This window comes from Ovis canadensis, chromosome 4 (genome assembly GCF_042477335.2).
Source record: "Ovis canadensis isolate MfBH-ARS-UI-01 breed Bighorn chromosome 4, ARS-UI_OviCan_v2, whole genome shotgun sequence".
NCBI classification, from domain to species: Eukaryota; Metazoa; Chordata; class Mammalia; order Artiodactyla; family Bovidae; genus Ovis; species Ovis canadensis.
The window spans coordinates 53,406,233-53,431,465 of record NC_091248.1 but is presented as its reverse complement, the minus strand read 5'-3'; the positions used below and the strand labels follow the sequence as shown (position 1 = coordinate 53,431,465).

The window sequence follows — 25,233 nt, the reverse complement described above, 5'->3', positions numbered from 1 at the left end:
AAAGAGGAAAACTATTATCTTATATTGATGCATATGTAAGGAATCTATAAAAAGGGTACCAAGGAACCTGTTTTCAGAGCAGAAACAGAGATGCAGAATGATTTGAGGATACAGCTGAGGAAGGAGAGGGTGGGTGAACTGAGACAGAAGCACTGACGCATACACACTATTATGTGTAAAACAGATAACTGATGGGAAGCTGCTGTAGCACACAGGGAGCTCGGCTCGGTGCTCTGTGATGACTAGATGGGTGAGATGGGGGCAGGGGTGAGTGAGGCTCAGAGGGAGGAGGGGATACACGTATATTTATAGCTGATTCATGTTGTTGCACAGGTGAAACTAACAACACTATAAAGCAATTATCGTCCCATTAAAAATAACAATTTTAAAAATTTAAAAAAAAAAATTGGGATGTTAGATGTTCAACCTAAACCCTGCACTGCTCAGGTCGAAGCTGGAAGCTGTGAGTTCCTTCCTAATTGTATGTTGCCATGCCAAGTGTGTGGTTTACGCAGACAATGTTCCTCAGCTTTTCCTACTCATTTGGATGTGTATTACATTCACTCAGTGCATGAGAGTTGCCCATCTACTTTCTACATTTCTCTCAGAGGGTATTGCTCTTTTTATAGCTGTAGGTTTGTTAGGTCTGTGGGTTAAGGTGAGTTTTAAGTCTACTCTGTCACCATCTTGGACCAGAAACTCAATAACTCATGCTTCTAAACCTTTACCCCTGAATGTGCCTCTGAGCTCCACATGCATTAAGCACTATCACCTCTCCTTTTGATTCTCAGAAATATCTTAAACTTGCCCCTAAATATTGTTTTTCTGAATGATATTGCTAGGAGTAATGAAGCAGGTCAAAGACAACACATCGTCTGTGAGTCTTCCTTTTTTCAAATCTAATCTATCAGCCTGTCCTCTTAACTCTAGTTTCAAAATATATCCCCAGACCTACTACTTACTATGTCATGTCCAGGTTACTATTACTTCTGGCCTACCCTCTTACAAAAGCTGCCTCCTTTTGACTCACTGCTTCTCGTCTTGCTCATTAACAATTTTCTCTCCAAAAAGCAGCCTTCTTAAAACCAAATCCTTTCATGCTCGTCTTGAAATTTCTCAGAACAAAATCCAAATTTCTTATAAAGGCCTACAAAGCCTTATGTGATGTGCAGCTTGGCTGCCTCTCCATCCTCATCCTCCTCTATTCCTCCCGGCTTCACATTGCTCCAGTAACACTAACTTTCTCTGCAACAGGTAAAGGTATTTGTTATCTTAGGACCTTTGCATTTCCTCTTCTCTTTGTTCAAATACCCTTCCCTCTAGGTAGATTAACCAGGTGAAAAAAACAGGATGCTGAATTACATGTGAATTTGAGATAAAACTTTACATTTTAGTATAAATGTATCTTAATAATCCCAGGCATATAATAGTGGCCTGACACATAGTAGGTGTACTACAGGTACTTGTTAAATGAGTACTCGTACTGAAATAAAGCAGTGGTTGATTGATTAATTAGGAACACTGCAAACATAAAATACCAACTTAAAGGCTTAATTGTCACTTCACTAGGAGAGCTTCCCAGTTCTGGTTACGTATTAATTTGATAGAATGCAAAATTAGCAAACATACAAGACCTGTTGCTGTATTAACACAAAATGCATCTGTATGTTCTAGAAATGTTATGGAAAGAAAAATATTCTTTCTGGCTCTGCTGCCATTGTTTTTATTTTTATATTTCCAATGTTTTTTTTTTGGGGGGGGGGTTAATTTCCTCTGTGTGATGATGAGATATGTCTGTTTCAGTCTGGGAGGTGGTAGTTCAGATAACTTATTTGGAGTCCCTGAAGTCTGCGTGTTGATCCACACTGAAAAATCTATCCCTTCAGTTTCCTGATCATGTTTTCTCAAATGTTTTGCATGGGCAACCACATATACCAAGACTTGAAATTATTATATGAAAATAAATTATGAGATACATTCTAAAAACATTCTAAATCACAAATGCATAGATGTGGAGAAACCTCAGCACTTCTTCCCCCCTATCTTAGAGAGACCAAAATCCCACTAACACCATAACCAGATAAATCAGTCTGATTTTTAAAGGTTAGTGGAGTAGATAACAGACTGGTACCTTGTTTCAGCTTTAAACAGTAAAGGAATAGTGTGCCAAAATTATTTACGTATATTTTAAGATACAAAAGAATAATTTTAATGTCCTTCTAGGGACCTGTCTCAAAATACTCTTAGTAAAGATAACAACTAAGAATCCCTCATTCTTTTTTTTTCTGTCCCATTACTACTCAAGGAAAAAAACATCTAAACATGTTCTTGCCCTGAAGCTTACTTTTTAAGACCAGATATACCAGTAAGTAAAAATCTCTTTATTTTCCCCTTGTTAGACAAGTATTCCTTAACTCTTACTCTTTCCTCCTTTCCCCACCCAGAACCTGGGATGACTGACTAATTGCAAAGAGTAAGAGCTCAGTGTGTGTGTATATTCAGTAGTGTGCGACACTATGGACTGAAGCCTGCCAGGCTCCTCTGTCCATGGGATTTTCCTGGCAAGAAAACTGGAGTGGCTTCCCATTTCCTCCTCCAGGGAGTTAAGAGCTCAAATCATTGGTAAAAAGCATCCACTAAATAAGAGCTAACTCTGGAATTTAGATAGGTCTATATTTACGGAGAAGGCAATGGCACCCCACTCCAGTACACTTGACTGGAAAATCCCATGGACGGAGGAGCCTGGTAGGCTGCAGTCCATGGGGTCACAAAGAGTCAGACACGACTGAGCGACTTTAGTTTCACTTTTCACTTTCATGCACTGGAGAAGGAAATAGCAACCCACTCCAGTGTTCCTGCCTGGAGAATCCCAGGGACGGGGGAGCCTGGTGGGCTGCCGTCTATGCGGTCGCACAGTCGGACATGACTGAAGCGACTTTGCAGCAGCATACTTACATCGCCCACAGCAGCTTCAAAGAAAATGCATATTTAAAATTATTTATGCAGGTAGATACCACATATAACTCTCTTAATAGGAATAAGATCCCTAGCAAATCATTTCCTACATAGCACCTTAATACACTTACCACATTCAATCATGAGGTAGGTTTAATGTATGTGTATGAATGCACACATATTTATTCTACATATTCATTTTTCATGTTCTCAATAACATGTATTTACCAATTATTGTATTTACCAATTATGTTTGCATAAAATAATAAATTTCCTCAATAGTACATGTTATTGATTTGCTTTGTTTTTCTTTACCACTTAAATCTTCAAAAGCATTATTTTATTATCCCAGAACATTCTGACACTCCCTCTGCCATTCCACTTTTCTCTCCTGATGCGCTCACTCTTCAGTAATGGCCACATCTCCATCTAGTGGTTTCCTAACCAAAGACTACCTGGACAGCAATGAAGGAAGAACCTAACAAATGCTGTCTGGTTACAACAGTCAGGATTCCAAAACATCAAAAAAGAAGAGAGACTGTAATGGAACTCTGACTATAAACTCAGGCCCTAAGATATCTATTCAGTCGGACTGAGTATATAATTCAGAAATTCGTCAGAAAATGACAAATAATGATAATCCTAGCCTAGATAATGTAAATAATATTAAGTAAAATTAACTTAGAAACAGTGATACTAAACTATTTCACTAAGAACATCAATATCTAAAGAAATGCTGTTTAGACAATATCCATTTACATAGGAAGGGAAAAATTAGGATAATGAGCTTAGAAGGTACTGAATAATGCTTGATAAAACTGAAATATTTCATTAATTTTGTTAGCAACTTTTGAAACAAAACTTATGACCGTCTCTAATAATTGTCCTTAGCGTATTTCTCTTAAGTAAGACACTGGGAAGAGTGTATACTTTTTTTCCACATTGACCTAACCTTTAGTAAAATCTTAAGAAACATTTCCAGGTAAGAATACTGGAGTGGGGTGCCATTCCCTTCTCCAGGGGATCTTCCTGTAAGAGACATTACTGATTTTTAACTACATATAGGAAAGTGATATACTCTATTCAGGATTAGAAACGTGTAATATTTGAACATTGTTATTTACAAAACAACATTACTACTGGCATTTTAATAACCTGGCTTCCGGACATTTATTGTAGTGGATTTAGGGATATGGATTACTTGTTTAAATTTCAAGCCAAACACAAAAACAAAGAAAAATTAGAGAAAGTGACTGACCATCCACACCACATGAAAACTTGCAGTAAAATGAAGATAGGAGCTGACATCATGGTACAGGCACGACTCGTTGTGCATATAAGTTGATCCTATTAATAACGGGCAAAGTAGCAAGTACAGGAAAAGGAAAGAAAACACAGAAAAGAAGACATACAAGATGAGATTTCATGCAGTTTGCTGGCAGTTAGCAGTTTATGTGAGCCTCCATTCAGAGCAGATTCACAGTGACCATTGCAAATAAGCATTACCAAAATATTCCAGTGGCTAAAAAAACACAAGGCATTATTAGCACATTAAGCTACTGAGCAAGAGTTGTACTTTCACACACAATCCATTTTACAATTTATAGGAACTTTAATATTGGAAATTTCTGTCTTCGTAAAATCTTCTTTTTGTTGTGACCAAAAAATACAGTTTCTGACGGTGAAAATATTTTGGGTGATAGGTTTTTATATGATCTTGGAAGTGCACCTGAGTAAATTTAATGTCTTCGGTGACAAATAGTTGACAAGTGAATTTTCCCTAGTGAGTGACACTAGCCTCGGGTCCAAAAATAACATTCTTTGGGGAATAATCTGATGCAGCAAAACTCCTTAAGGTAGAGTAGGCAGAACAAAAGAGTCCTTAAATCTGGGTCTTACTTAAGCCTCACTGTAAAAGAGGAAAAAGTCAAATAGCTCTAACTTTGAATCAGTTTTCCCCTTCAAAGAGGAACTGATCAACAGTCCTTCTGGAGGTAAAAGGATTTAGTGGCTAAAACATTTTGCGTTTTTACCCTTATTCCCCATCACTAATTTTACTTCCTATTCTGCTTTTAATCTGTATTATCTACTTACATAATATGTATCTATAGAAATTCTTAATCTTTTCTGAAACAAATGTGGCTATGTGTATTTGAGTAAATAAGCACACAATAGGTGCTGCTGCTAAGTCACTTCAGTCGTGTCCGACTCTGCGACCCCATAGACGGCAGCCCACCAGGCTCCCCTGTCCCTGGGATTCTCCAGGCAAGAACACCGGAGTGGGTTGCCATTTCCTTCTCCAATGCAAGAAAATGAAAAATGAAAGTGAAGTCACTCAGTTGTGTCCAACCATCAGCGACACAATAGGTAAATCAGTTCTAAATAAATAACTTCTAGAAATGCATATTGCTGAATAAATGATTTGACATATTTTTAGAATAAGCATTTCCTAAGATGATAATGCTTTGTTTGCAAACCTTCATGCAGAGAGACATGAAGACTGGAGAACTCAGAAATATTAAAGAAGTTTAGTTTTTATAAGTAGTGAGCACCTTAAATATGGGGTTTGATTCGGAATAAAGCCTATTAAAAAATTAAAATAATTTGAAAAGTATAAAGCTACTTATATATATAGTAGTCTGAATAGTGCTTATGAAAGGAAGACAGCTAACCTATAGGAAAAGGACTGCTCATCTCAGATAACATACATTAAATATGGTGTGTAAAACTTTGTCAACTTAATCCTGTGTTACTAACCTAGTCTAATTTCAAGCAATATAAAAAGTAATTAAGAAAAATAATACAAAGCTAATAGGTGATAGAATTAGAAACCAAGTAAAAAAGTAGAATTACAAAATAAGGGGACAATAGCGATTTAACAAGTTTTTAAATATACTGAATGAAGAATAAACAAATTAATAAAATACTATAATAAAAACATATCTTCAAGATTGGAATATAAATGAAGGTAGGCAACTCATATACTATTAGTAATAATTTACTGTCAGTTACTATTTATTAGAAAGCCTTTAAAATCATTAGATTTATGATCTTGGAACATTAGTAAACTGGCATTGTGTTTGAAAGTACAATTTCTGTGGAAAGGACAGATAGATAGAAGAAGCAACTGTTAAGCTTATGTTAACCATGAAAAAATACTGAAATGAAAAAATCTATATACCAGCAAGTATGTCATGTTAATGAGAAATACTATGGTTAAGACATTATGTTGGAATTAAAGCTGTAATTTGTCCCCTGAAATTCTTTGGACACACTTACCAAAGCATTGTTATCAAAGCAGACATCAGGCCCTTTTCGGTATCTGGGTTGCTTCACCATATCACAAGGATCTGGACCATCAGCTAAAAAGACTTGTTAAGGGATATAAAGGATATAAAGTTACTTGTTCCCCGCCCCCACAGAACTGAAAAAATACAATGCCATATATTTATTTCTCAAAGCAAGCAGGAGAAACCTATGACATTATTCTAGTACCATACACTACTATAGGATTTAAGGAACTAAACGGCCACAAATTTTCTTTTGTTAGCCTAGGGACTGTGTGAAGAAATCAACTTTTTTTCTGTGCTGTACACAGCATGGCTGCTGGCACAAGAAAGCACTCGGTAAATATTTGTAGAATATAAGCGGCTGAAATGTGCAAATGATGCACCTGTAAGATGGAGTCATTCACATAAGACCATAACGGAGCACCTTGGTGCCTCCTATTCAGCAAGATAGAAACAGAAACCAATTCTAGTAATAAACGCCAGTTCCAAACATAACATATGGGAGGACTGTCTTCCCAGAAACAGCAAAAGCCAGAGGCAGTCTACCAAAACTCAGCCTGTAATGCTTGGTGAGTCACTGCACTGTTACTTAGCATATTTGCCCGCAGAAGTAGTTTCAGCATTGCTGCCACTGCAGCTGTAGCGTATGACAGGGCTTACCTTCTCTGAAAGGCTGAATAGTATTCTCTTGTGGGTACAGACCGCATTCAACTCCTTTAATGATGACTGGCTGTTGACAGCTTTCAAGGCACAGCAGACCCTTTTTCCCTTCTGTCCTATACCTGGGCGAGCTGACAGGGAAGACAGTACTCCCTCATCTGGCACCGTGTGGAAGTTTGGGCCAACAAGCCCCAGGGAGCACTGGCAGAAACCCAGCATCCTCCCAACTACCACCAGCCCCAGGCCAGGTATTCCCTGATGCTCTCTAGCCATTTTCAGAGGTCCTTGGGAATCTGCACTGCTCTCTCCACAAAGACTCACTGTGCAAGTAAGAAGCCTCTCGCCTTCTCTGAGTGCACGTGTAGCATCATGAGTCTTGACATCCAAATGAAAGTTTGTGTGAAGGCTCCATGCCGCCTCTGTGAGGTGATCTCAGCACTCTGCGGTATTTTTCTCTTTCTGGGCATGAGCAATGCGATGTGGTTAAAAATGCATGGCTTTAAGATGGAATTTTCATTCCCAACCTCTCCAACGTGAAAGGATACAAGTCTGCTCTGCTTGTATGAGCAACCGTGTGTCACAGGGACAAGTTCCTTTGCTCTCAACCATTATGAATATTAAATTGGTGTTCATAAGTTTTTCTACATGGAAGATTCTGCAGAATACATAAAAGATTAGAGAAAATGTCACTTGAGAAAAAAATAGTTTTCAAAGACTGTTACGTATTAAAAAGAAAGAAAATAAGACTTTAGAAACAAAGCATCACATGCACAAACAGTAAAAACTGAATGAGAATGATTTCTGAAGAGAAGGATTAACATGGACATATTATCTCTCAAATAAATACGAAAAAAATTCCAACAGGAGATGTTTCTTAAGCGACAAACCTCAATAAAAAATAAGTACCACTCTGTTGTTTAGAGTTGTAAGAAATGTTTTATTTTACATGTTTAAGGAAGTGTGGTATTTATCACTGAAAATGTCCCAGAGGTGCCTTATTTTACAGTGAAGGAAACTAGGAGTGTAAAATGACTCAGCATTTGCCCAAGCTCATGATAGGCTGAAGTCTAGATCGGGGTATTAAACAAACTTTCTGTGAAGATAGAAATGCCGTCCACTTTAACCAATATAGTAGACAAATGCTTGCCACAGGATGCTATATTGAGCACCCGAAGTGGTGACTAGTGTTACTGAGGTATGAAACTGTAATATTAATTAGTTGCAATGACTAATGACTAGATAACAGAAATTGCCATCTGTAGCTGGTTACTACTGAATTAGGACAACACAGGTCTAGACAGAATTAAGGGCTTTGAATTCCATGTAGTGTTTTTTTCCCCCACATCTTAAGCTGTTACCTTTCACAATAAAAATGTAGGTCTGTTGTTAAAGAGTAATTGATTTTTCAAGGAAGTGAGGTTTTCTTATTTTCTTAACCTATTTAAGTTGGGACACAAGCATAGAGCAAATCAAAAGTAACCGTGGTTCAACTTATTATACTGGTCTTTACAGTTTAACTTAGTCATTTTTAAAGTATACATTGCTACTCTTGGACATCAATTAATGAAAGACGGAAGACTCTAAACTGATAAATCCACTTAACTTGCCACAGTTCTATTTTCTGAAAGTGAGGTCCTGATATGCTAATCTCTAAACAAGATGGTCTACTTTTTGCTGATTACATGCCTGACTCCACCCCTTTCCTCTCCTCTGCATACCCTCCACCTCCTCCTAGGACATGGAGGTTTAATAAAGTAAGTCATAAAAGCATACTGACCACATCGATTAAAAATTTGTGCTCGTTGCAGTTAACCCCTTCCTGAAAATACTTAAAAAAAAAAAAAGGCCTGTTTTAAACTTCTTTTCCAAATTCCCTAGCGACCAACTGTTCCTGCCCTGTCACCTGCTCAGATTACCTCACCTCCTCATGTTTCCTCTTCTCTCTGTTAACATTTCTTCTAGAATAAGCTGTCCTCAGTTACTAAAAACAAAGTATTCCAACTCTGTGCCTTCCTGCTCTGTTCTCAGGGATACTGTGACACAGATTATCCCTTTCCTCTTAAAACTTCAAAAATCTCCACCCTGCCATTCGTTCTTTCTCTTGATACAAATAAAATAAAATTTCCCATTTCTTCCAAAAATTTTTCAAAGTGTTTTATGGACAGTGGTGAGCAACACTGATTTTGACTTCAGGAAATATGTTCTTAGTGTTTTCAGTTTCAAATCAAAGATAAGTGAATACAACAACTAAAACAATTTCCTACCCAAGGATATGTCTGTTAACCTGTTTAGTAAGTATAATTCTAATCTTATCAAAATTAATATCATTTCTGAAACTATCTCTACATTAGAAAAAATTTAATATGGATTCTTTTAGACAAAATACAAATTCCTTTATATTCTGCCTAAAAGTGGGTATAATTTTCTTGATTATACAATTACTAAAATCAGTTGAAGGAATTACAACTTATTGAAGTCAGAATTAACGTTAAAAACCTTCAGAGAAACTGAAGATCTGTGATGTTTTCAATGTAAAGTAGTTACTCATCTCTCTCACACTCAAATGACAATCGCTGTTATTTTCTGTAATGATTATAAAAGTGAGTACAATTTCTTAGGGAAACAAGACTAGTCCAGAATTGAAGAAACGAATTACCTGGAACAGTTTCCACAATCTAATACACCACTAAATGATTTACTATCGTTATCGAAAAAATATTGAGTTTGTTCAGTAATGCAACTCTGCTTTGACAGAGAGGCCGTAAAGTCATCATCTTCCATCTCAACTGTGGGGAAAACAAAGACCATTATTATGAGGGGTCTCCCAGAGCCTCCATTTCTCAAAGAGCAAAACAAATCAATCAGTATAAGGGCAGGCACCATAATTGGCTAGTTCCTCCATTTGGTATAGTGTCAGCGCCTAAAGGTACCCAATAACTATCATTAGAATAAATCAATTTGAATATATAACAGCTACAAAACAGAAATCAATGTGACCTAGGAATGTTTCTAAGGCATTAGGAAAGTTGTGACAAAAATAATTTCACCTACAAAAGTGTTAAATGGTCGATCTCTCTCTTTCACACACACTTTCTCTCTCTCTCTGAATTTGAACTCAGCACACCCAAAAAGAAAATTTTAAGTTATTATGATAGCATCTGAGCTATTACATACCTGCCTCAAGAAGTCGTGGAAAGGTCAAACTCAAGAGAAACTGCTGTAGAATAGACCTAAATTTTAAACACAAAAAAACTATTGATAAAAAGCTAGGTGTTTTATTTTATAAATTATATCATAAAAACCAGAGTATTTTTGCATGTACACATAAACATATTTCTTTTTTCATCTTTCTGGAAAAACTGAGAATTTGCAAGCATTTTTATAGAAGTGTTTTTTAAATTATATAAGATATTGTAAATTTCTTTCTGTAAAAGAAGTCATGAAGTCAGTTGTCTTCAGGACCCTGTGAGGGACGTATAAAGTGTGAAGACACCTAATATAAAATCTGAGTGAGGAGAATTGCTAACTCTAGGGAGAATGTCATCATTTTAGCGCATAGTTTTGACATTCAAGATTTTATCCTTATTTTAGATATTGAAGCTGTATGGTAGGGAAAAAAACACCACAAAACAAAGAAAAATGACTGTGTACCATGGGTTTATTAACTGTTTATTTAAGGTGGCATAAAATAAAATCCATAACGTGGCATTCATGAAATAAAATATACCTATTTAATATAGGACATAAGGCACATTTCAGTTTTACAATAAATGACAATTGAGCCAAATACTGGTAAAAACTCATCTGGAACTGAGTTTAGTTAAAAGTGGGGAGAAGGGAAGGGGAAGTTGAGGAGGAGGGATTTTCTGGCCAGAAAATAGCATAAAAACAATCAAATATTTCAGGATGACTATGAGATGTAGAAAACCTTTGTAAAACCTATCTAAATAGCATTTTACAACAGAAAGTATCATTTTTCCATTCTTCATAATTTTTAAGAAATCAGATTTTTAATTAAAATCTTTGCTACTTTAATAAAATGGCATAATCATTTAATTTTAGCTGGGAAAGCCTCAAAATCAAGTGAACATTATATATTAATCTACATGGAACAAAACTTACACAATACAGCAGGGTAATGATACAAAAGAGAAACAGGGAGGAAGGGAGGGAATGGACCCAGACATAACAGGAGGATTAGTTACTTGACTGACCAGACCCAAACAATGACAAATTTGATCGTCCAGACTTTCCACAGTGCCTCAATAAGCAATTTAAAAGTCTTCTTTTCATTGGTGGCAGGATATAGGTAGAGGGGAAATGGGAGGAAGGGTAGAACCAGTGAAAAGAAAGAATTAGATCCATTTCAGGAATATGATGCCTCTAAAATGAGGCCAGCCTTTGTATGAAGAGTGAAGAAGTAGAAAGAGAAGTCATCATATCATGAATCTGACAGATGAAGATATTTAACATGGGTATTTAAGACAATAACTAGTAAATTTTTGTAGATCAATGTGATGCCTACAATTTAAGGACTGAGTACAATATAAACACAAAATACCAGTGAAAAGAATTTCAACAGATCCATAGATAAAAGAATCCCCTGAAGAGGCAGAAGTTTGCATAAAACTATTTTCACAGAAAAAGCTGAATAACTGTAATGGTTTTACACTGATCATTTAAGAAAAGCATACTTATGACTATTAACAATATGTGCTGTAGGAAATAATGTAGTTGCCATAATAATTATCTACATGTCTGCATTTTCATCAAATTATTCCCTATGTTACAACACTTTTTTCTCATTACCAATAAAACTAAAATTTGGACTTACCAGGCAGCAGCAGTGGCCCACCAGCCAATGTGTAATATGTCGGCTATTGATGGCTATAAAACAGGATAAGAGAGTATTACACTAATGCGCATGGAGTGTCCCTCTGACACAATGCGAAGCTGAGTGGATATTACTGACCACGTATGCTGAGCGATGCCCTGCTCCTTGTTTTGGTGCAGCTCCTGGCTCACACACCGACTGATAATCGTAAGACTTGTTATAAGCATAAACTGATATATTAACCAGGTGTCTCATCAAACTTGGATCAATCTCTCCAAAAAACCTTCCAATCTGGTACACAAAAAAAATATTATTTGACTTACATTTGAAACTTTATTAACACTTGAATCAGTACAAAGAAAAGAAATGATGCAAAGAAACTGAAATAAAACCACTGAGGAGCTTAGAAACAAAAGCAAGTAATAAATGACTATCTGACACTTCGAAAGAACTCCCATGAGATTAAGTGTTCTCATTACTGAATGGCTCCCAATGCTATCTGTGTAAGAAATGGACAGTTTACTATGCAAAGTCACAATCAAATGAGATAAATGGTGAAATTAGAAAAAGAAACTTGCGAGGACTGTGATGAACAGGATTAAGTCCATCTATAGGGACAACCTAGATAGCATATTCAAAAGCAGAGACATTACTTTGCCAACTAAGGTCCATCTAGTCAAGGCTATGGTTTTTCCAGTGGTCATGTATGGATGTGAGAGTTGGACTGTGGAGAAAGCTGAGCACCGGAGAATTGATGCTTTTGAAGTGTGGTGTTGGAGAAGACTCTTGAGGGTCCCCTGGACTGCAAGGAGACCCAACCAGTCCATTCTGAAGGAGATCAACCCTGGGATTTCTTCAGAAGGAATGATGCTAAAGCTGAAGCTCCAGTACTTTGGCCACCTCATGTGAAGAGTTGACTCATTGGAAAAGACTGTGATGCTGTGAGGGACTGGGGGCAGGAGAAGGGGACGACAGAGGATGAGATGGCTGGATGGCATCATGGACTCAATGGACGTGAGTCTGAGTGAACTCTGGGAGATGGTGATGGACAGGGAGGCCTGGCATGCTGCGAGTCATGGGGTCGCAAAGAGTCGGACACGACTGAGCGACTGAACTGAACTGAACTGATAGGGACAACCTCGAACTCATCAATTCCAATCCATAAATAATGTCATTTAGGAAAACAATCCAGGACTGAGAGATTTTTTTGTTTGTTTTTTAAAGAGACGCCAGATATATCAATTCAGAAGTGGAATTATTTGGCAATTAATTCTACTTTGTTTAAAATCCTCTATGAACCAAAGAGCCTACATTGACAATTGGCATATTTGGTGTTAGAATCTTCATCTGTTTCAAAGCAGTTTGTATTAAGACTCATATTATCAACAGACTAATATGTGAAAAATTTCTAAATTCCTGAGAAATCAAAAGTAAAAGAGTTCATACCATGTTAAAATCTTTAGCAAATAAGTTTTAACAGAAACAGTACCAGAAAGTAAAACTGACTAACAAGTAAAAGGAAAACTATTTTAAGGATGTATTTTTTTATGGTTTATATTACATTAAACACTTTCGTTATCAATTTTCATAGTGGTTTGGAGAAGTTTCATAATGTTGATCAAGGAAACACACTTTGGAAACTCTACCCCTTCCCACGTTAGGTACATACCTGGTTAGTATAATCATCATGATTTGCCATCAAAAGGAACCCACCATCATCTAGAATAACACAATCCATTACCTATCAAAATAAAAATAGCAGTTAATACATTTTTAAGGAAGGTTAAGTTACATTATGTCTCCATTTTATGTAGATGATTATAACAATAAAAATAGGAGAAAAGCTTAAATAACTATATCTTATCTTGAAGGTATGTGCTCAGGAGATTCTGATGAAATAAAGGTATGCATAGATTGCTATCAAACCATCAGGGCTTGAAATTCCACCACCATCCAGCCATTAAAATTGTCAACTCAGTCTGAATAATACATAAGAACAAATCAGAAAAAATCCTTTTGTCACTCTGTGGTCATCTTAATGAACCAGGAAACTGGATAAATCAAATATTTAATAATGTATAATTTTTTAAAAATTATTATATTTAAACACGTACTTAAGATTTTGACAAGAAAGATATTTTAAAAAATCCATTTGGGGCACTATCCATCACAGACTTAAAAAGAAAAAGCAGCACCATGAGGTTATTTGTAATTGTTTTATATTAAGCATATTTGGGTAATTTGGGATGTAAAAGCAAGAATCAAGAGAAAAAAATGCCTTTAAGGAAAAATAATCATATATCCTAAAATGTTCCCAGTTTAAATTATGCTTAAATACATGAATCAATTTAATAGTTTTACCATATGAAATTACAATTAAAAGCATTGTTTTCAGAATTCAGGACATAATACATTCTGTTTTCCTAATATGGAAGAAGCTTGCTAAAACCTTTGCTCTAAAAACAGCTGATACATAGTGTATGTAAAATGAATGTTACAATAATAATTAAAATTACTGGCTTATGGCTTCTCAAGAGTTAGCAGTGATAAAACAATACAAAACTAAACATTTAGACATACATATGAGGACTCAAAGAAAATAGGGGATTTCTTATTGAGTATGAAGAAGTGAAGTGAAGTGAAGTTGCTCAGTTGTGTCTGACTCTTTGTGACCCCATGGACAGTGGCCTACCATGGTCCGCTGTCCATGGGATTTTCCAGGCAAGAATACTGGAGTGGGTTGCCATTTCCTTCTCCAGGCATAACTTATCTAGTATCATTTGTACGACATCTTAAACTGTAAACAAAAGTTCATATTAGCTTTTTCAATTTCTCAAACAAAAATGGAAGTGATAGAATCCAATCCAGGCAAGTTAAACTTTTTTTATAATTCTAAGGTTCAGTTAAAAGAAACTTTCTCACCACTATAAATACAGCACAAAAATACCCAGATAAAATGCAAAAGATGAGGGAAGACTGCATTGATAATAAGTATGCTTCAGTTAGAAACCATGGTCAGAAACAAAGCTGAAATAAATATATGCAAAAGAATCTAACACAATTGGGTCCACAGAGAATATAGTTCTTATTGATACAGCTTTTAAATGAATATTTTTAAATGTTTCTAAAGTTTAAATTTAGGAATTAAAAGCATATAATTCAAATTCTCATCAGTGAATAAGTTCACAGTTCCATACAATATTATTTTGGTATCTGATGAAAACTTCCTGCATTTTTTTTTTTACCATTAGTCTTAGAAAGAGTAACACAAAAAGTTGTATTTAAAGATTCCATTTTAAAGAGTTTTCTTACATCACTGTTTCTTTTACAGTCACAAACTGGACCCGCACACTGAAAGACAGAAAGTACAATTATCACCTCACATTTTCTTAATAACTGGATTTTAATTATATCATTTAATTATTACCATATTATAATAATTCAGCTAGTATAAAAGGTTAAATGATAGTCTAATGATTAGTTTTACCTTTATAAATTAGAGAATATCAATAAATATTTAAATGGGCATTTTAAATTCTTACATTATAAAATTTTTATTATTGGTTGACTAAACAAAGAAAATCTCTGAAAAAAACAGGAATTCATAATTATGCTTCAGTGTAGTAGCATTAAAAGTTGATTTTGCCACTGTATTTGATTTTTTGAAACTAGTAAATGTAGCATAGGAATTAAAAAAAAAATATCTTACCGGATCCCTGATTGATGTTTTGGTGAAATTCTCTATCCAGGAATTTACATCAATTTTAATTCCAACAACTGAAAAACCATGAAAAGAAAAATTAACACAAAATTTTTAAGAAATGTAGCCATAATTGTCACTTATCTTTCCTCTCACATTTGAAAATTTCTAAGGAGGCAAATAGTTTACAAATAGCTGTGAAAAGAAGAGAAGCGAAAAGCAAAGGATAAAAGGAAAGATATAAGCATCTGAATGCAGAGTTCCAAAGAATAGCAAGAAGAGATAAGAAAGCCTTCTTCAGTGATCAATATAAAGAAATGAGGAAAAGAACAGAATGGGAAAGACTAGAGATCTTTTCAAGAAAATTAGAGGTATCAAGGGAACATTTCATGCAAAGATAAGCTCGATAAAGGACAGAAATGGTATGACCTAACAGAAGCACAAGATATTAAGAGGTGGCAAGAATACACAGAAGAACTGTACAAAAAATATCTTCATGACCCGGATAATCACGATGGTGTGATCACTCATCTAGAGCCAGACATCTTGGAATGTGAAGTCAAGTGGGCCTTAGAAAGCATCACTACAAACAAAGCTAGTGGAGGTGATGGAATTCCAGTTGAGCTATTTCAAATCCTGAAAGATGATGCTGTGAAAGTGCTGCACTCAATATGCCAGCAAATTTGGAAAACTCAGCAGTGGCCACAGGACTGGAAAAGGCCAGTTTTCATTCCAATCCTAAAGAAAGGCAATGCAAAAGAATGCTCAAACTACCACACAGTTGCACTCATCTCACATGCTAGTAAAGTAATGCTCAAAATTCTCCAAGCCAGGCTTCAGCAGTAAGTGAACCGTGAACTTCCTGATGTACAAGCTGGTTTTAGAAAAGGCAGAGGAACCAGACATCAAATTGCCAACACCCGCTGGATCATGGAAAAAGCAAGAGAGTTTCAGAAAAACATCTACTTCTGCTTTCTTGACTATGCCAGGGCCTTTGACTGTGCGGATCACAATAAACTGTGGAAAATTCTGAAAGAGATGGGCATACCAGACCACCTGAGCCTCTTGAGAAATCTGTATGCAGCTCAGAAAGCAACAGTTAGAACTGGCCATGAAACAACAGACTGGTTCCAAATAGGAAAAGGAGTACGTCAAGGCTCTATATTGTCACCCTGCTTATTTAACTTATATGCAGAGTACATCATGAGAAACACTGGACTGGAAGAAACACAGGCTGGAATCAAGATTGCCGGGAGAAATATCAATAACCTCAGATAATGCACGTGACACCACCCTTATGGCAGAAAGTGAAGAGGAAGTAAAAAGCCTCTTGATGAAAGTGAAAGAGGAGAGTGACAAAGTTGGCTTCAAGCTCAACATTCAGAAAACAAAGATCATGGCATCCGGTCCCATCACTTCATGGGAAATAGATGGGGAAACAGTGTCAGACTTTATTTTTTGGGGCTCCAAAATCACTGCAGATGGTGACTGCAGCCATGAAATTAAAAGACGCTTACTCCTTGGAAGAAAACTTACAACCAACCTAGATAGCATATTCAAAAGCAGAGACATTACTTTGCCGACTAAGGTCCGTCTAGTCAAGGCTATGGTTTTTCCTGTGGTCATGTATGGATGTGAGAGTTGGACTGTGAAGAAGGCTGAGTGCTGAAGAATTGATGCTTTTGAAGTGTGGTGTTGGAGAAGACTCTTGAGAGTCCCTTGGACTGCAAGGAGATCCAACCAGTCCATTCTGAAGGAGATCAACCCTGGGATTTCTTCTGAGTGGACTCCGGCGGTAGGTGATGGACAGGGAAGCCTGGCGTGCTGCAATTCATGGGGTCGCAAAGAGTAGGACACGACTGAGTGACTGAACTGAACTGAACTGAAGGAGGCAAATGTAAGTTTCTTAAAAAAAAGAATATCCATTTAATTGCAGATACACTGAGAATGCTGATTCAAATTCATGTAAAAGGTTACACATTTAATTAGCTAGATATATATTTTGCTAATGATAATTTACGTAATTTATAAAATAGCATTAAATTGAATATAATTTTAAAATTAGAGATATGTTTCTTGATGTTTTCATGAAGAAGTAATATTAATAGCCCTTAAGTGAAGTCGCTCAGTTGTGTCTGACTCTTTGCGACCCCGTGAACTGTAGGCCTACCAGGTTCCCCTGTCCATGGGATTTTCCAGGCAAGGGTACTGGAGTGGGTTGCCATTTCCTTCTCTAGGGGATCTTCCCAACCTAGGGATCGAACCCAGATCTACCTGCATTGTGGGCAGATGCTTTATCATCTGGGCCATTAGGGAAACCTAATGTTTAATAGCTCTTAAGCTATTACATAAACTTCTTTATATTCATAGTTTATTTTCTACAACCTTTCCAATTAATACAATAAGCTTAAAAAATCGATAGTGTCAGGAATAGGTTTATAAATATGAAGTCATTTGCAGGGTGAGCTTGAAGGGGCTTCCCTAACCTAACCAGTGCACGCAGTAGTTGCTGAAGGCATGTTTGCTAAAGTGCGGATAAATGAGCGGGTGAGTGGGTAGGAAAGGGCACACGAATGAGAGACTGAAAGAGTAAGTAAGGCTAGATGAGTAAATAAGCACCTGCGTGAATGGAGGAAGGAGCGAATGCGTTGGTCACCGCATTAGTGACAGTGAATCTATGTAGTTGAAGCACTGAGGACTAAAACTGTCCTCAGGAACAGAAAGGGATCTATCAGCTTTCTCCATCTGGTCTTTCTAAACCCTTTACAGAATTCAAACAACACTGATTTACATAATACTTTTTTTCCTTAACTTTTATTTATCTGTTTAGCCCACTTCTAACTCCCAGTTTTAAGAACTTCTGCATTTGCTTGACTTAGTTTACCAAAAATTCCATATTCTTTATTCTAAGCTTTTAAAAAAGATCCCTACTTTTTAACAGATATATAATATAGATATGACATAATATATCTTTCTCACTGATGGAAACAACTTTTTATGTTTAAAATATCATAGACATTTACATCCTTGGCGATATCTACTCTGCTGCATGGCATGTGAGATCTTAGTTTCCCAGCCAGGGATCAGACCCGTGCCCTGTGCAGTGGAAGCGTGAAGTCTTAACCAACGGACTGCCAAGGAATTCCCTCTACTTTTGTATATTTGAAATACTCTATAGGTTAGATTTCTAGAGTGAGACTGCTACATCAGTCAAACATTTAGAATTTTGATATATAGTATAAAATTGACTCCATAAATTTGTGTCAACCGTGTATAAACATAAACACACTTCTTTGAAAATTTTGTCAACTCTTTATAGTATCAGTTTAATTTTATCCCCAATCTCATAGGTAACTGTGACTCATTTTCTTTTTCACACTTGCCTGTCTTTGACTGTATTTTGGTTGAAGCTTATTGATAGCCTTCATGATAAGTACTGCTAGTTGATATTAGAAACAGTAGGTCACATTTAATTTCAGTCCTGTGTATGTGGATAGTATATATACTTACCTGCAGGTTTAAGAAGTTTTCCTTGGATGTAAATTTCTACAGCTTTGCTTACCATAATGCCTGATTCATAAGCACCAGGTCCACTTTCTAAAAGTAGAAAAAAAAGGAAAATAAACTGCTCTAGCTAAATCAAATAATATATTTCTTTATTTCTTTAAATATATATAGGAAAACAGTATTTTGCTTAAATATTCTAGCATGGATATGTTATCAAGGAGTGGATGGTCTCCTCTTCCCTTTTCTTCCTTTTTGTACCAGGCTAACTGGAGTGTCCATGAATTGGCTGCATTAATTGACTTTGGAACGGGACTTATTAGCTTGGCTGCATCACTCTCACAAGTTAAAGGACGCACACCAAATCTCTGGTTTATGAAACCTGCTAAAATATTGAGGCGGCTGCTGAAGTGAAGCAGAAAGGCTGATCTTAGATGCATGAAACTGCTGTAAAAGATACATGTCCCTGGAAAAAACTGAAATTCCCTGAACTTCAGTTTCCCCATTTGTAAAAATGATGGTAATAAGCCCAACCTCTAGAAAGGCTGAAGGATTAAATTAGAAAGTTTTAGGGAAACAACCCAATAGAATATTTTTAAAATACAGTCTAGTAATAATTTGTACAAATATTATGCAGCTGATACTGATTAAAGCAGAGTAAACTGATTAATTACATTTTTAAAAATTCACTAAACATTCTTCAGTGTATTTGCAGTTTGTGAAATTCGGGATCATCTACATCTGTTTTACTGTACCGTGCATGTCTGTAGATATGCTGTATTCACATTACTGGTCGGCTGACTTCCTGCAGATGCATTTTACTTCTTCAGCTAAACGGATACTTCAGTCTTTCCAGTGTCATGCATATGGTTCATAATTAATAATGACTGATCCGAGCAACTATCATAAACTATGTTGTTTGGCAGGAAAGCAGGTAGTAACAATAATTTATTTTAAAAAGGGGAATTGAGATGAATGAATTGTCAAGTAGTACTTACTGTTAAAGTAGGGAGCAGTGAAAACATAGTTATCGTTATCTAGACTTCTTTTATAGAAGCTGTCCTCATATGTTTCTGGGTTTTCTTGCCAATTTTCTCCAGCCCTAAGGAGGAAGTGGCTCATCATTTTTATTCTTTAATCTATTTGATAACTTACTTTTCCATTTGGGGACATCACTAAACTTTACAGATATGTCTGTATCTCTGGTACGTGTACGGAAGTTAGTGGTAATTGATGGTGTAAATGACATTCATTACTAAGCAATAGATCAGCACAGAGTTAAATTAAGGAGCAGAAAAAGCTGACTCCAAGTTTCACTCTGACGTTTACTAGCCAGGTAATTATGGACAAGTCATTTAGTAAGTCAATTAATATTAAAAAGCCTACAGAGCCCACTTTATGGACTCTTCTGAAGATAAACACAGATAAAATCCATACATGAGTGAAAATAATGAAGTGCTATGCAAATATTGCCAATAGTCATATTCATAATAACATTATGTTCATTTAACCAGGTTAGTTATGTCTACAAAGAGAAAAATCTCTTTTAAAACTTCTTAAATTCTGTAATATGGGTGACAAGGGAAAATACAATTGAAGAATCATAGCATGTTTTTCAAGAATGGAGTTTTTTAATAATTAAGTACTTTAAATAAACTCTAATTTAATAGTGATCAGCTTCTCTGAAGAATAGCTTCCTAATAAAGTAATGCACAGATCCTTGGAGTAGTCCTCTGCAATGTACTAACTTTTACAGATGTTATTTGAACTTACTCTTTCGGATAAACTCTGGTAATCCCACCATCAGTCACAACAAATCGTGCTTTCACTCCCTTGCTGAAACAGAAGAAGGAAAGTTTCGTTCAACTGAGTCTTTGTACGATATTTAGATGGTGGTACAAAGAGAAATAAAATGGGTTCCTAAGACAAAGCTGAAACTCCTGTACTTTGGCCACCTGATGTGAAGAGCTGACTCATTTGAAAAGACCCTGATGCTGGGAAAGATTGAGGGTAGGAGGAGAAGGGGACCACTGAGGATGAGATGATTGGATGGCATCATTGACTCAATGGACATGGGTTTGGGTGGGCTCTGGGAGTTGGTGATGGACAGGGAGGCCTGGCATGCTGTGGTTCATGGGGTCACAAAGAGTCGGACACGACTGAGCGACTGAACTGAACTGAAGACAAAGCAAGCCAAGGTAAATATATCAATAGATGCACACTACAGTTTAACAGTTAAAATATCTAAGAAATAGTTAAAGAGAGGATCTTCGAGGAAGACATTTTATAAGAAACAATGATATAGGAACATTTTGAAGACAAAATGGGACTTAACAGAGATGACAGGAAGACACCCCATGTAAAGCAATGAGTACATGTGAGGGGAAGTTAGTGGAGAGTCGCAGCGTTTGGTGCACAAAAGTGTAAGGCACGAGCTGAGAAACAATAGGAAGTAACATTTCAAGTATAAGCTTCTGAAGAATGGTTAGCTCATGTATGATCCTGAAATCCAAGCTGGAGAGCCTGCTTCGCCTTTATCCTGAAATTAGGACTCTGTTTTAAAAGATCACCTGCTGTGATGTCCTAGAAATGGAAAAACATTAGAACCTTGAGAATGAAGAAGAGACGAAAACTTTTTTAGAAAAAAATATTTATCATTTGGTGGTTGATTAGAAATGGAGTGGAGAAGAGAGTGGAACAGAACAATCGTCAGATTTCTCAATTTCTTGACTGGATGTTCTGCTGCTGCTGCTAAGTCGCTTCAGTCGTGTCTGACTCTGTGTGACCCCATAGATGGCAGCCCACCAGGCTCTGCCATCCCTGGGATTCTCCACGCAAGAACACTGGAGTGGGTTGCCATTTCCTTCTCCAATGCATGAAAGTGAAAAGTGAAAGTGCAGTTGCTCAGTCGTGTTGGACTCTTCGCGACTCCAAGGACTGCAGGCTACCAGGCTCCTCCACCCATGGGATTTTCCCAGCAAGAGTACTGGAGTGGGTTGCCATTGCCTTCTCCGTGACTGGGTGTAGGGAAGTACTATTGAAACATGTATAATATCATTTAAGAAACGAATCGCCAGTCTAGGTTCAATGCAGGATACAGGATGCTTGGGGCTGGTGCACTGGGATGACCCAGAGAGATGGTATGGGGAGGGAGTGGGAGAGGGGTTCAGGATTGGGAAAACATGTTACACCCGTGGCAGATTTATGTTGAAGTATGGCAAAACCAACACAAAATTGTAAAGTATTAAAAAAATACATAAATTAAAAAAAAAAGAAAGCTAACTGAACATTCACTAGAGATCCTATTTTACCTCAAACACTGAGACACATGCAAGCACATCAGTTTAATTTGGTTATTCACAGTGAGGTGTGTAAATACGTAAAGCTGAGTAATGGCTGATGTTAGCCCTGACACACATCCAATACTAAAAATTCAACAACTGCAAAATGGTTTTCTTGAGAAATCGTTATTAAAGATAATAAACTTTAAATTTATGAGGCCAATTTCCCCCAAATTTCCCAGAGTTGCTAAACTGAAATACAGAATATTTATCTTTTTATTAATAAGAACAAATACTTACATGTTTTTCTGCTTACTCCAGTAATTTTGGACAAGTTCATTTGTAAAGCCTGCATCCAGCAAGACTCTATTAATCAAGTCTGTGTTGCCTAACACAGAAAAAGGAGAGGCTTAATTATATCCACATAGTTTAATTAGGATAATAATGAAACAAATGTATTTTTTAAATTTCCAAAGCAATTTAGAGTGGGTAATATTTCTATGAATTTATAAATGTACCCTTATTAGTTATCTGCATTTTCATGTGTGTTCCTCTTCTTCCCAGTTTTCAGGTTATGGACATAATTAGAACTGGAAAAGCCAATTGTAAATGGGCTAAGTTATTTTCTAAATGTTATCAAAAGATAGGGATTTCAAAGCATCATAATTTCATAGACTTCATTTCAATTCACTCTAGGAAAGGAGACCATTATTTTAATCTATAATATATATAAATCAATGTTGCAAGTAATTTAATAATTTCTTTTATATTTTCATTATGTTCTAAGCCTAAAAATGGTTCTTCCTCTTATTTCCTATGATCTCTGCATTTTCTGCTGATATTACCTTTTAATAACTAGGGCATTTTTAGGAAAAAAAGAATAGTTAAGATTTTGAAATGTTTTAAGAGCCAAGAATCCATAAATCTCTATGAGGTTTCATAGTAAAATGATGCAAATTTATCTAAAAGACAAATAAAATGGTTAAAAACTAACTAGTAAAATTTATCTATTTCAACTTGATTTACTTCATAAAATGGAGAATTATAGATCCATACTTTGTAAGATTAATGTTAACTATGATAAAAATAGAATATCAAGAAGAGAGAAAATTATTAGGTGTTATATCTTTATTTAGTTTTGTGTTTATACTATCAATATTAAAACTCATTATATGAATTGGAGGAGATAAATAACTTGATAAAATTGTGTTGTGTTTTCCGCTACATAGCAAGAACAATGCAATGAAAAAAACCTTCAGAAGATCATTCCAAATTAAATTACTCAAATTTGAGAGGAGTAAAGGTAAGCCTATCTTATTTACAGGTGACCATTTGCAAGTATTTAATACCTGGCTTTGAAAATTAAAGTTTACTTAATAACAGCATGAAATTTCTTTAATATATGCAAAAAATTGAGTCAAATTGTTTCATTTTACCATTAAAAATACAAAAAGTAAATAAACCAGCATAGCAACAAACTGAACTGAACCAAGATTTGACCACTTTGAATATAAACACAGTGAAACTATGATTACATATAAATGCATACTTACATGATGGGTTGTTTGGAGTTTTTCTATCAATAAACTCATTAAAATTTAAAAGAAATTCGGTGTTGTTATCTGATATTTTAAGGTCATTGCAGTAATCTCTGAAAAACATATTTTAGGATATTAGGTGTTAAACTTTAAAAAAATGTTCATAGCAATCATAGGTAGTGGAAACAATTTTTTTATTTTTATTTTTTTAGTTAGTGCATGATTTTGTAAGCTGTTGAATTGTTATCTCCATCTCATCTCTATAATAGAACAATATTTTTTCATTAGGTGCTAAAGGTTCTAGACAATATATATTAAGCCTTTGACCTCTGGACCAAAAGGTGCTCAATAAAAATTAACTTCCGTTATTCCTGTGGGTTTGGTGGTTAAGTCACTAAACCATGTCTGACTCTTGCAATGCCAGGGACTGTATCCCTTCAGGCTCCTCTGTCAACAGGATTCTCCAGTCAAGAATACTGGAGTGGGTTGCCACTTCCTTCTCCAGGGGATCTTCCCAACCCAAGAACTGAATCCAGGTCTCCTGCACTGCAGGCAGATTCTTTGCTGATTGAGCTATTATTGAACGTTGTAGGTTAGTAATTTACATTTAGAAATTAACATCGAGAAATTAAAAAATTAATATAAAGAAATTAAAATGTATTTATTAAATATCTCAATAAACCCATCACATGATAGCACTTTTATGAGAAATTATTGAATTTTCAGAAAATAATCTAGAAAAAACAAGTGTCATTGACGTGCTTATTTGCAAATTTCTGTAACTCCTGACTTAATAGAAGACAAACGTGCCTCTGCATTCAATTGACTGCAAGATTGTTTTGGCACATGAAAAACATCAGTCCTCATAAAAATAATCAGTTGGAAAAGAGAGAATTATTTTAATTGTCTTCTCAGATAACATCACTATGCTTTAAAATAACACTAAAACTTGATTATTTGTAATTTCTTGCTTTGTCATTTGTGATACAGAATCTGAAACAATACCAATGAACTTCTCTACACTGTTACATTAAAATTCAATGCACCATCTTACATTTTGAGTGACCCACCCACCCACCCATGATTTTCTCACATCATAAATTGGTTATTTGGAAAATGTGAATTATGTAGATCTTTCAAACAATGACACATTTCATTATACTATACTGAAAATTCACATTCATAAATTCTATCACTGATCTCATAAGTCTATAACTACTGCAAAGCAGTCCTGCTTATAGTAATAACTTTCCTAAAATTCTAACTTCTGTTTTAAAGTTCAGATTTTGTCATTGAGAACAATTACTTTCAGTCGTATTCTTCAAAGTAAAAGGCTCACTTAATGGATTTTTGAGAAAATGCCATCCCAAGTCTGAATAACCATACTTCATCTGCCATTCCTTCTTTCTAATAAAATGTTTCGTGAAAAAAGTCAAGACACTCCTATTTTAGCTCTCAATTCAAACAAGCA

The 25,233-nt window shown here is 35.8% G+C and overlaps 1 protein-coding gene across 7 annotated transcripts in view; it reads right to left on the bottom strand.

The window, feature by feature from the left end:
* Positions 1 to 25,233, bottom strand: part of CACNA2D1 (calcium voltage-gated channel auxiliary subunit alpha2delta 1) — a 541,059-nt gene that overhangs the window by 13,658 nt on the left and 502,168 nt on the right. For all 7 annotated transcript variants that reach the window (XM_069586656.1, XM_069586658.1, XM_069586659.1 and 4 more), the window contains 14 exons: positions 23,778 to 23,875; positions 22,525 to 22,612; positions 20,717 to 20,779; positions 19,942 to 20,045; positions 18,950 to 19,036; positions 15,449 to 15,516; positions 15,052 to 15,090; positions 13,409 to 13,480; positions 11,878 to 12,030; positions 11,740 to 11,792; positions 10,080 to 10,135; positions 9,562 to 9,691; positions 7,451 to 7,560; positions 6,235 to 6,317 (listed from right to left, as the gene is read on the bottom strand). In XM_069586656.1, the coding sequence (XP_069442757.1) occupies positions 6,235 to 6,317; positions 7,451 to 7,560; positions 9,562 to 9,691; positions 10,080 to 10,135; positions 11,740 to 11,792; positions 11,878 to 12,030; positions 13,409 to 13,480; positions 15,052 to 15,090; positions 15,449 to 15,516; positions 18,950 to 19,036; positions 19,942 to 20,045; positions 20,717 to 20,779; positions 22,525 to 22,612; positions 23,778 to 23,875 (1,204 nt within the window). The remainder of the gene's footprint in view (positions 1 to 6,234; positions 6,318 to 7,450; positions 7,561 to 9,561; positions 9,692 to 10,079; positions 10,136 to 11,739; positions 11,793 to 11,877; positions 12,031 to 13,408; positions 13,481 to 15,051; positions 15,091 to 15,448; positions 15,517 to 18,949; positions 19,037 to 19,941; positions 20,046 to 20,716; positions 20,780 to 22,524; positions 22,613 to 23,777; positions 23,876 to 25,233) is intronic.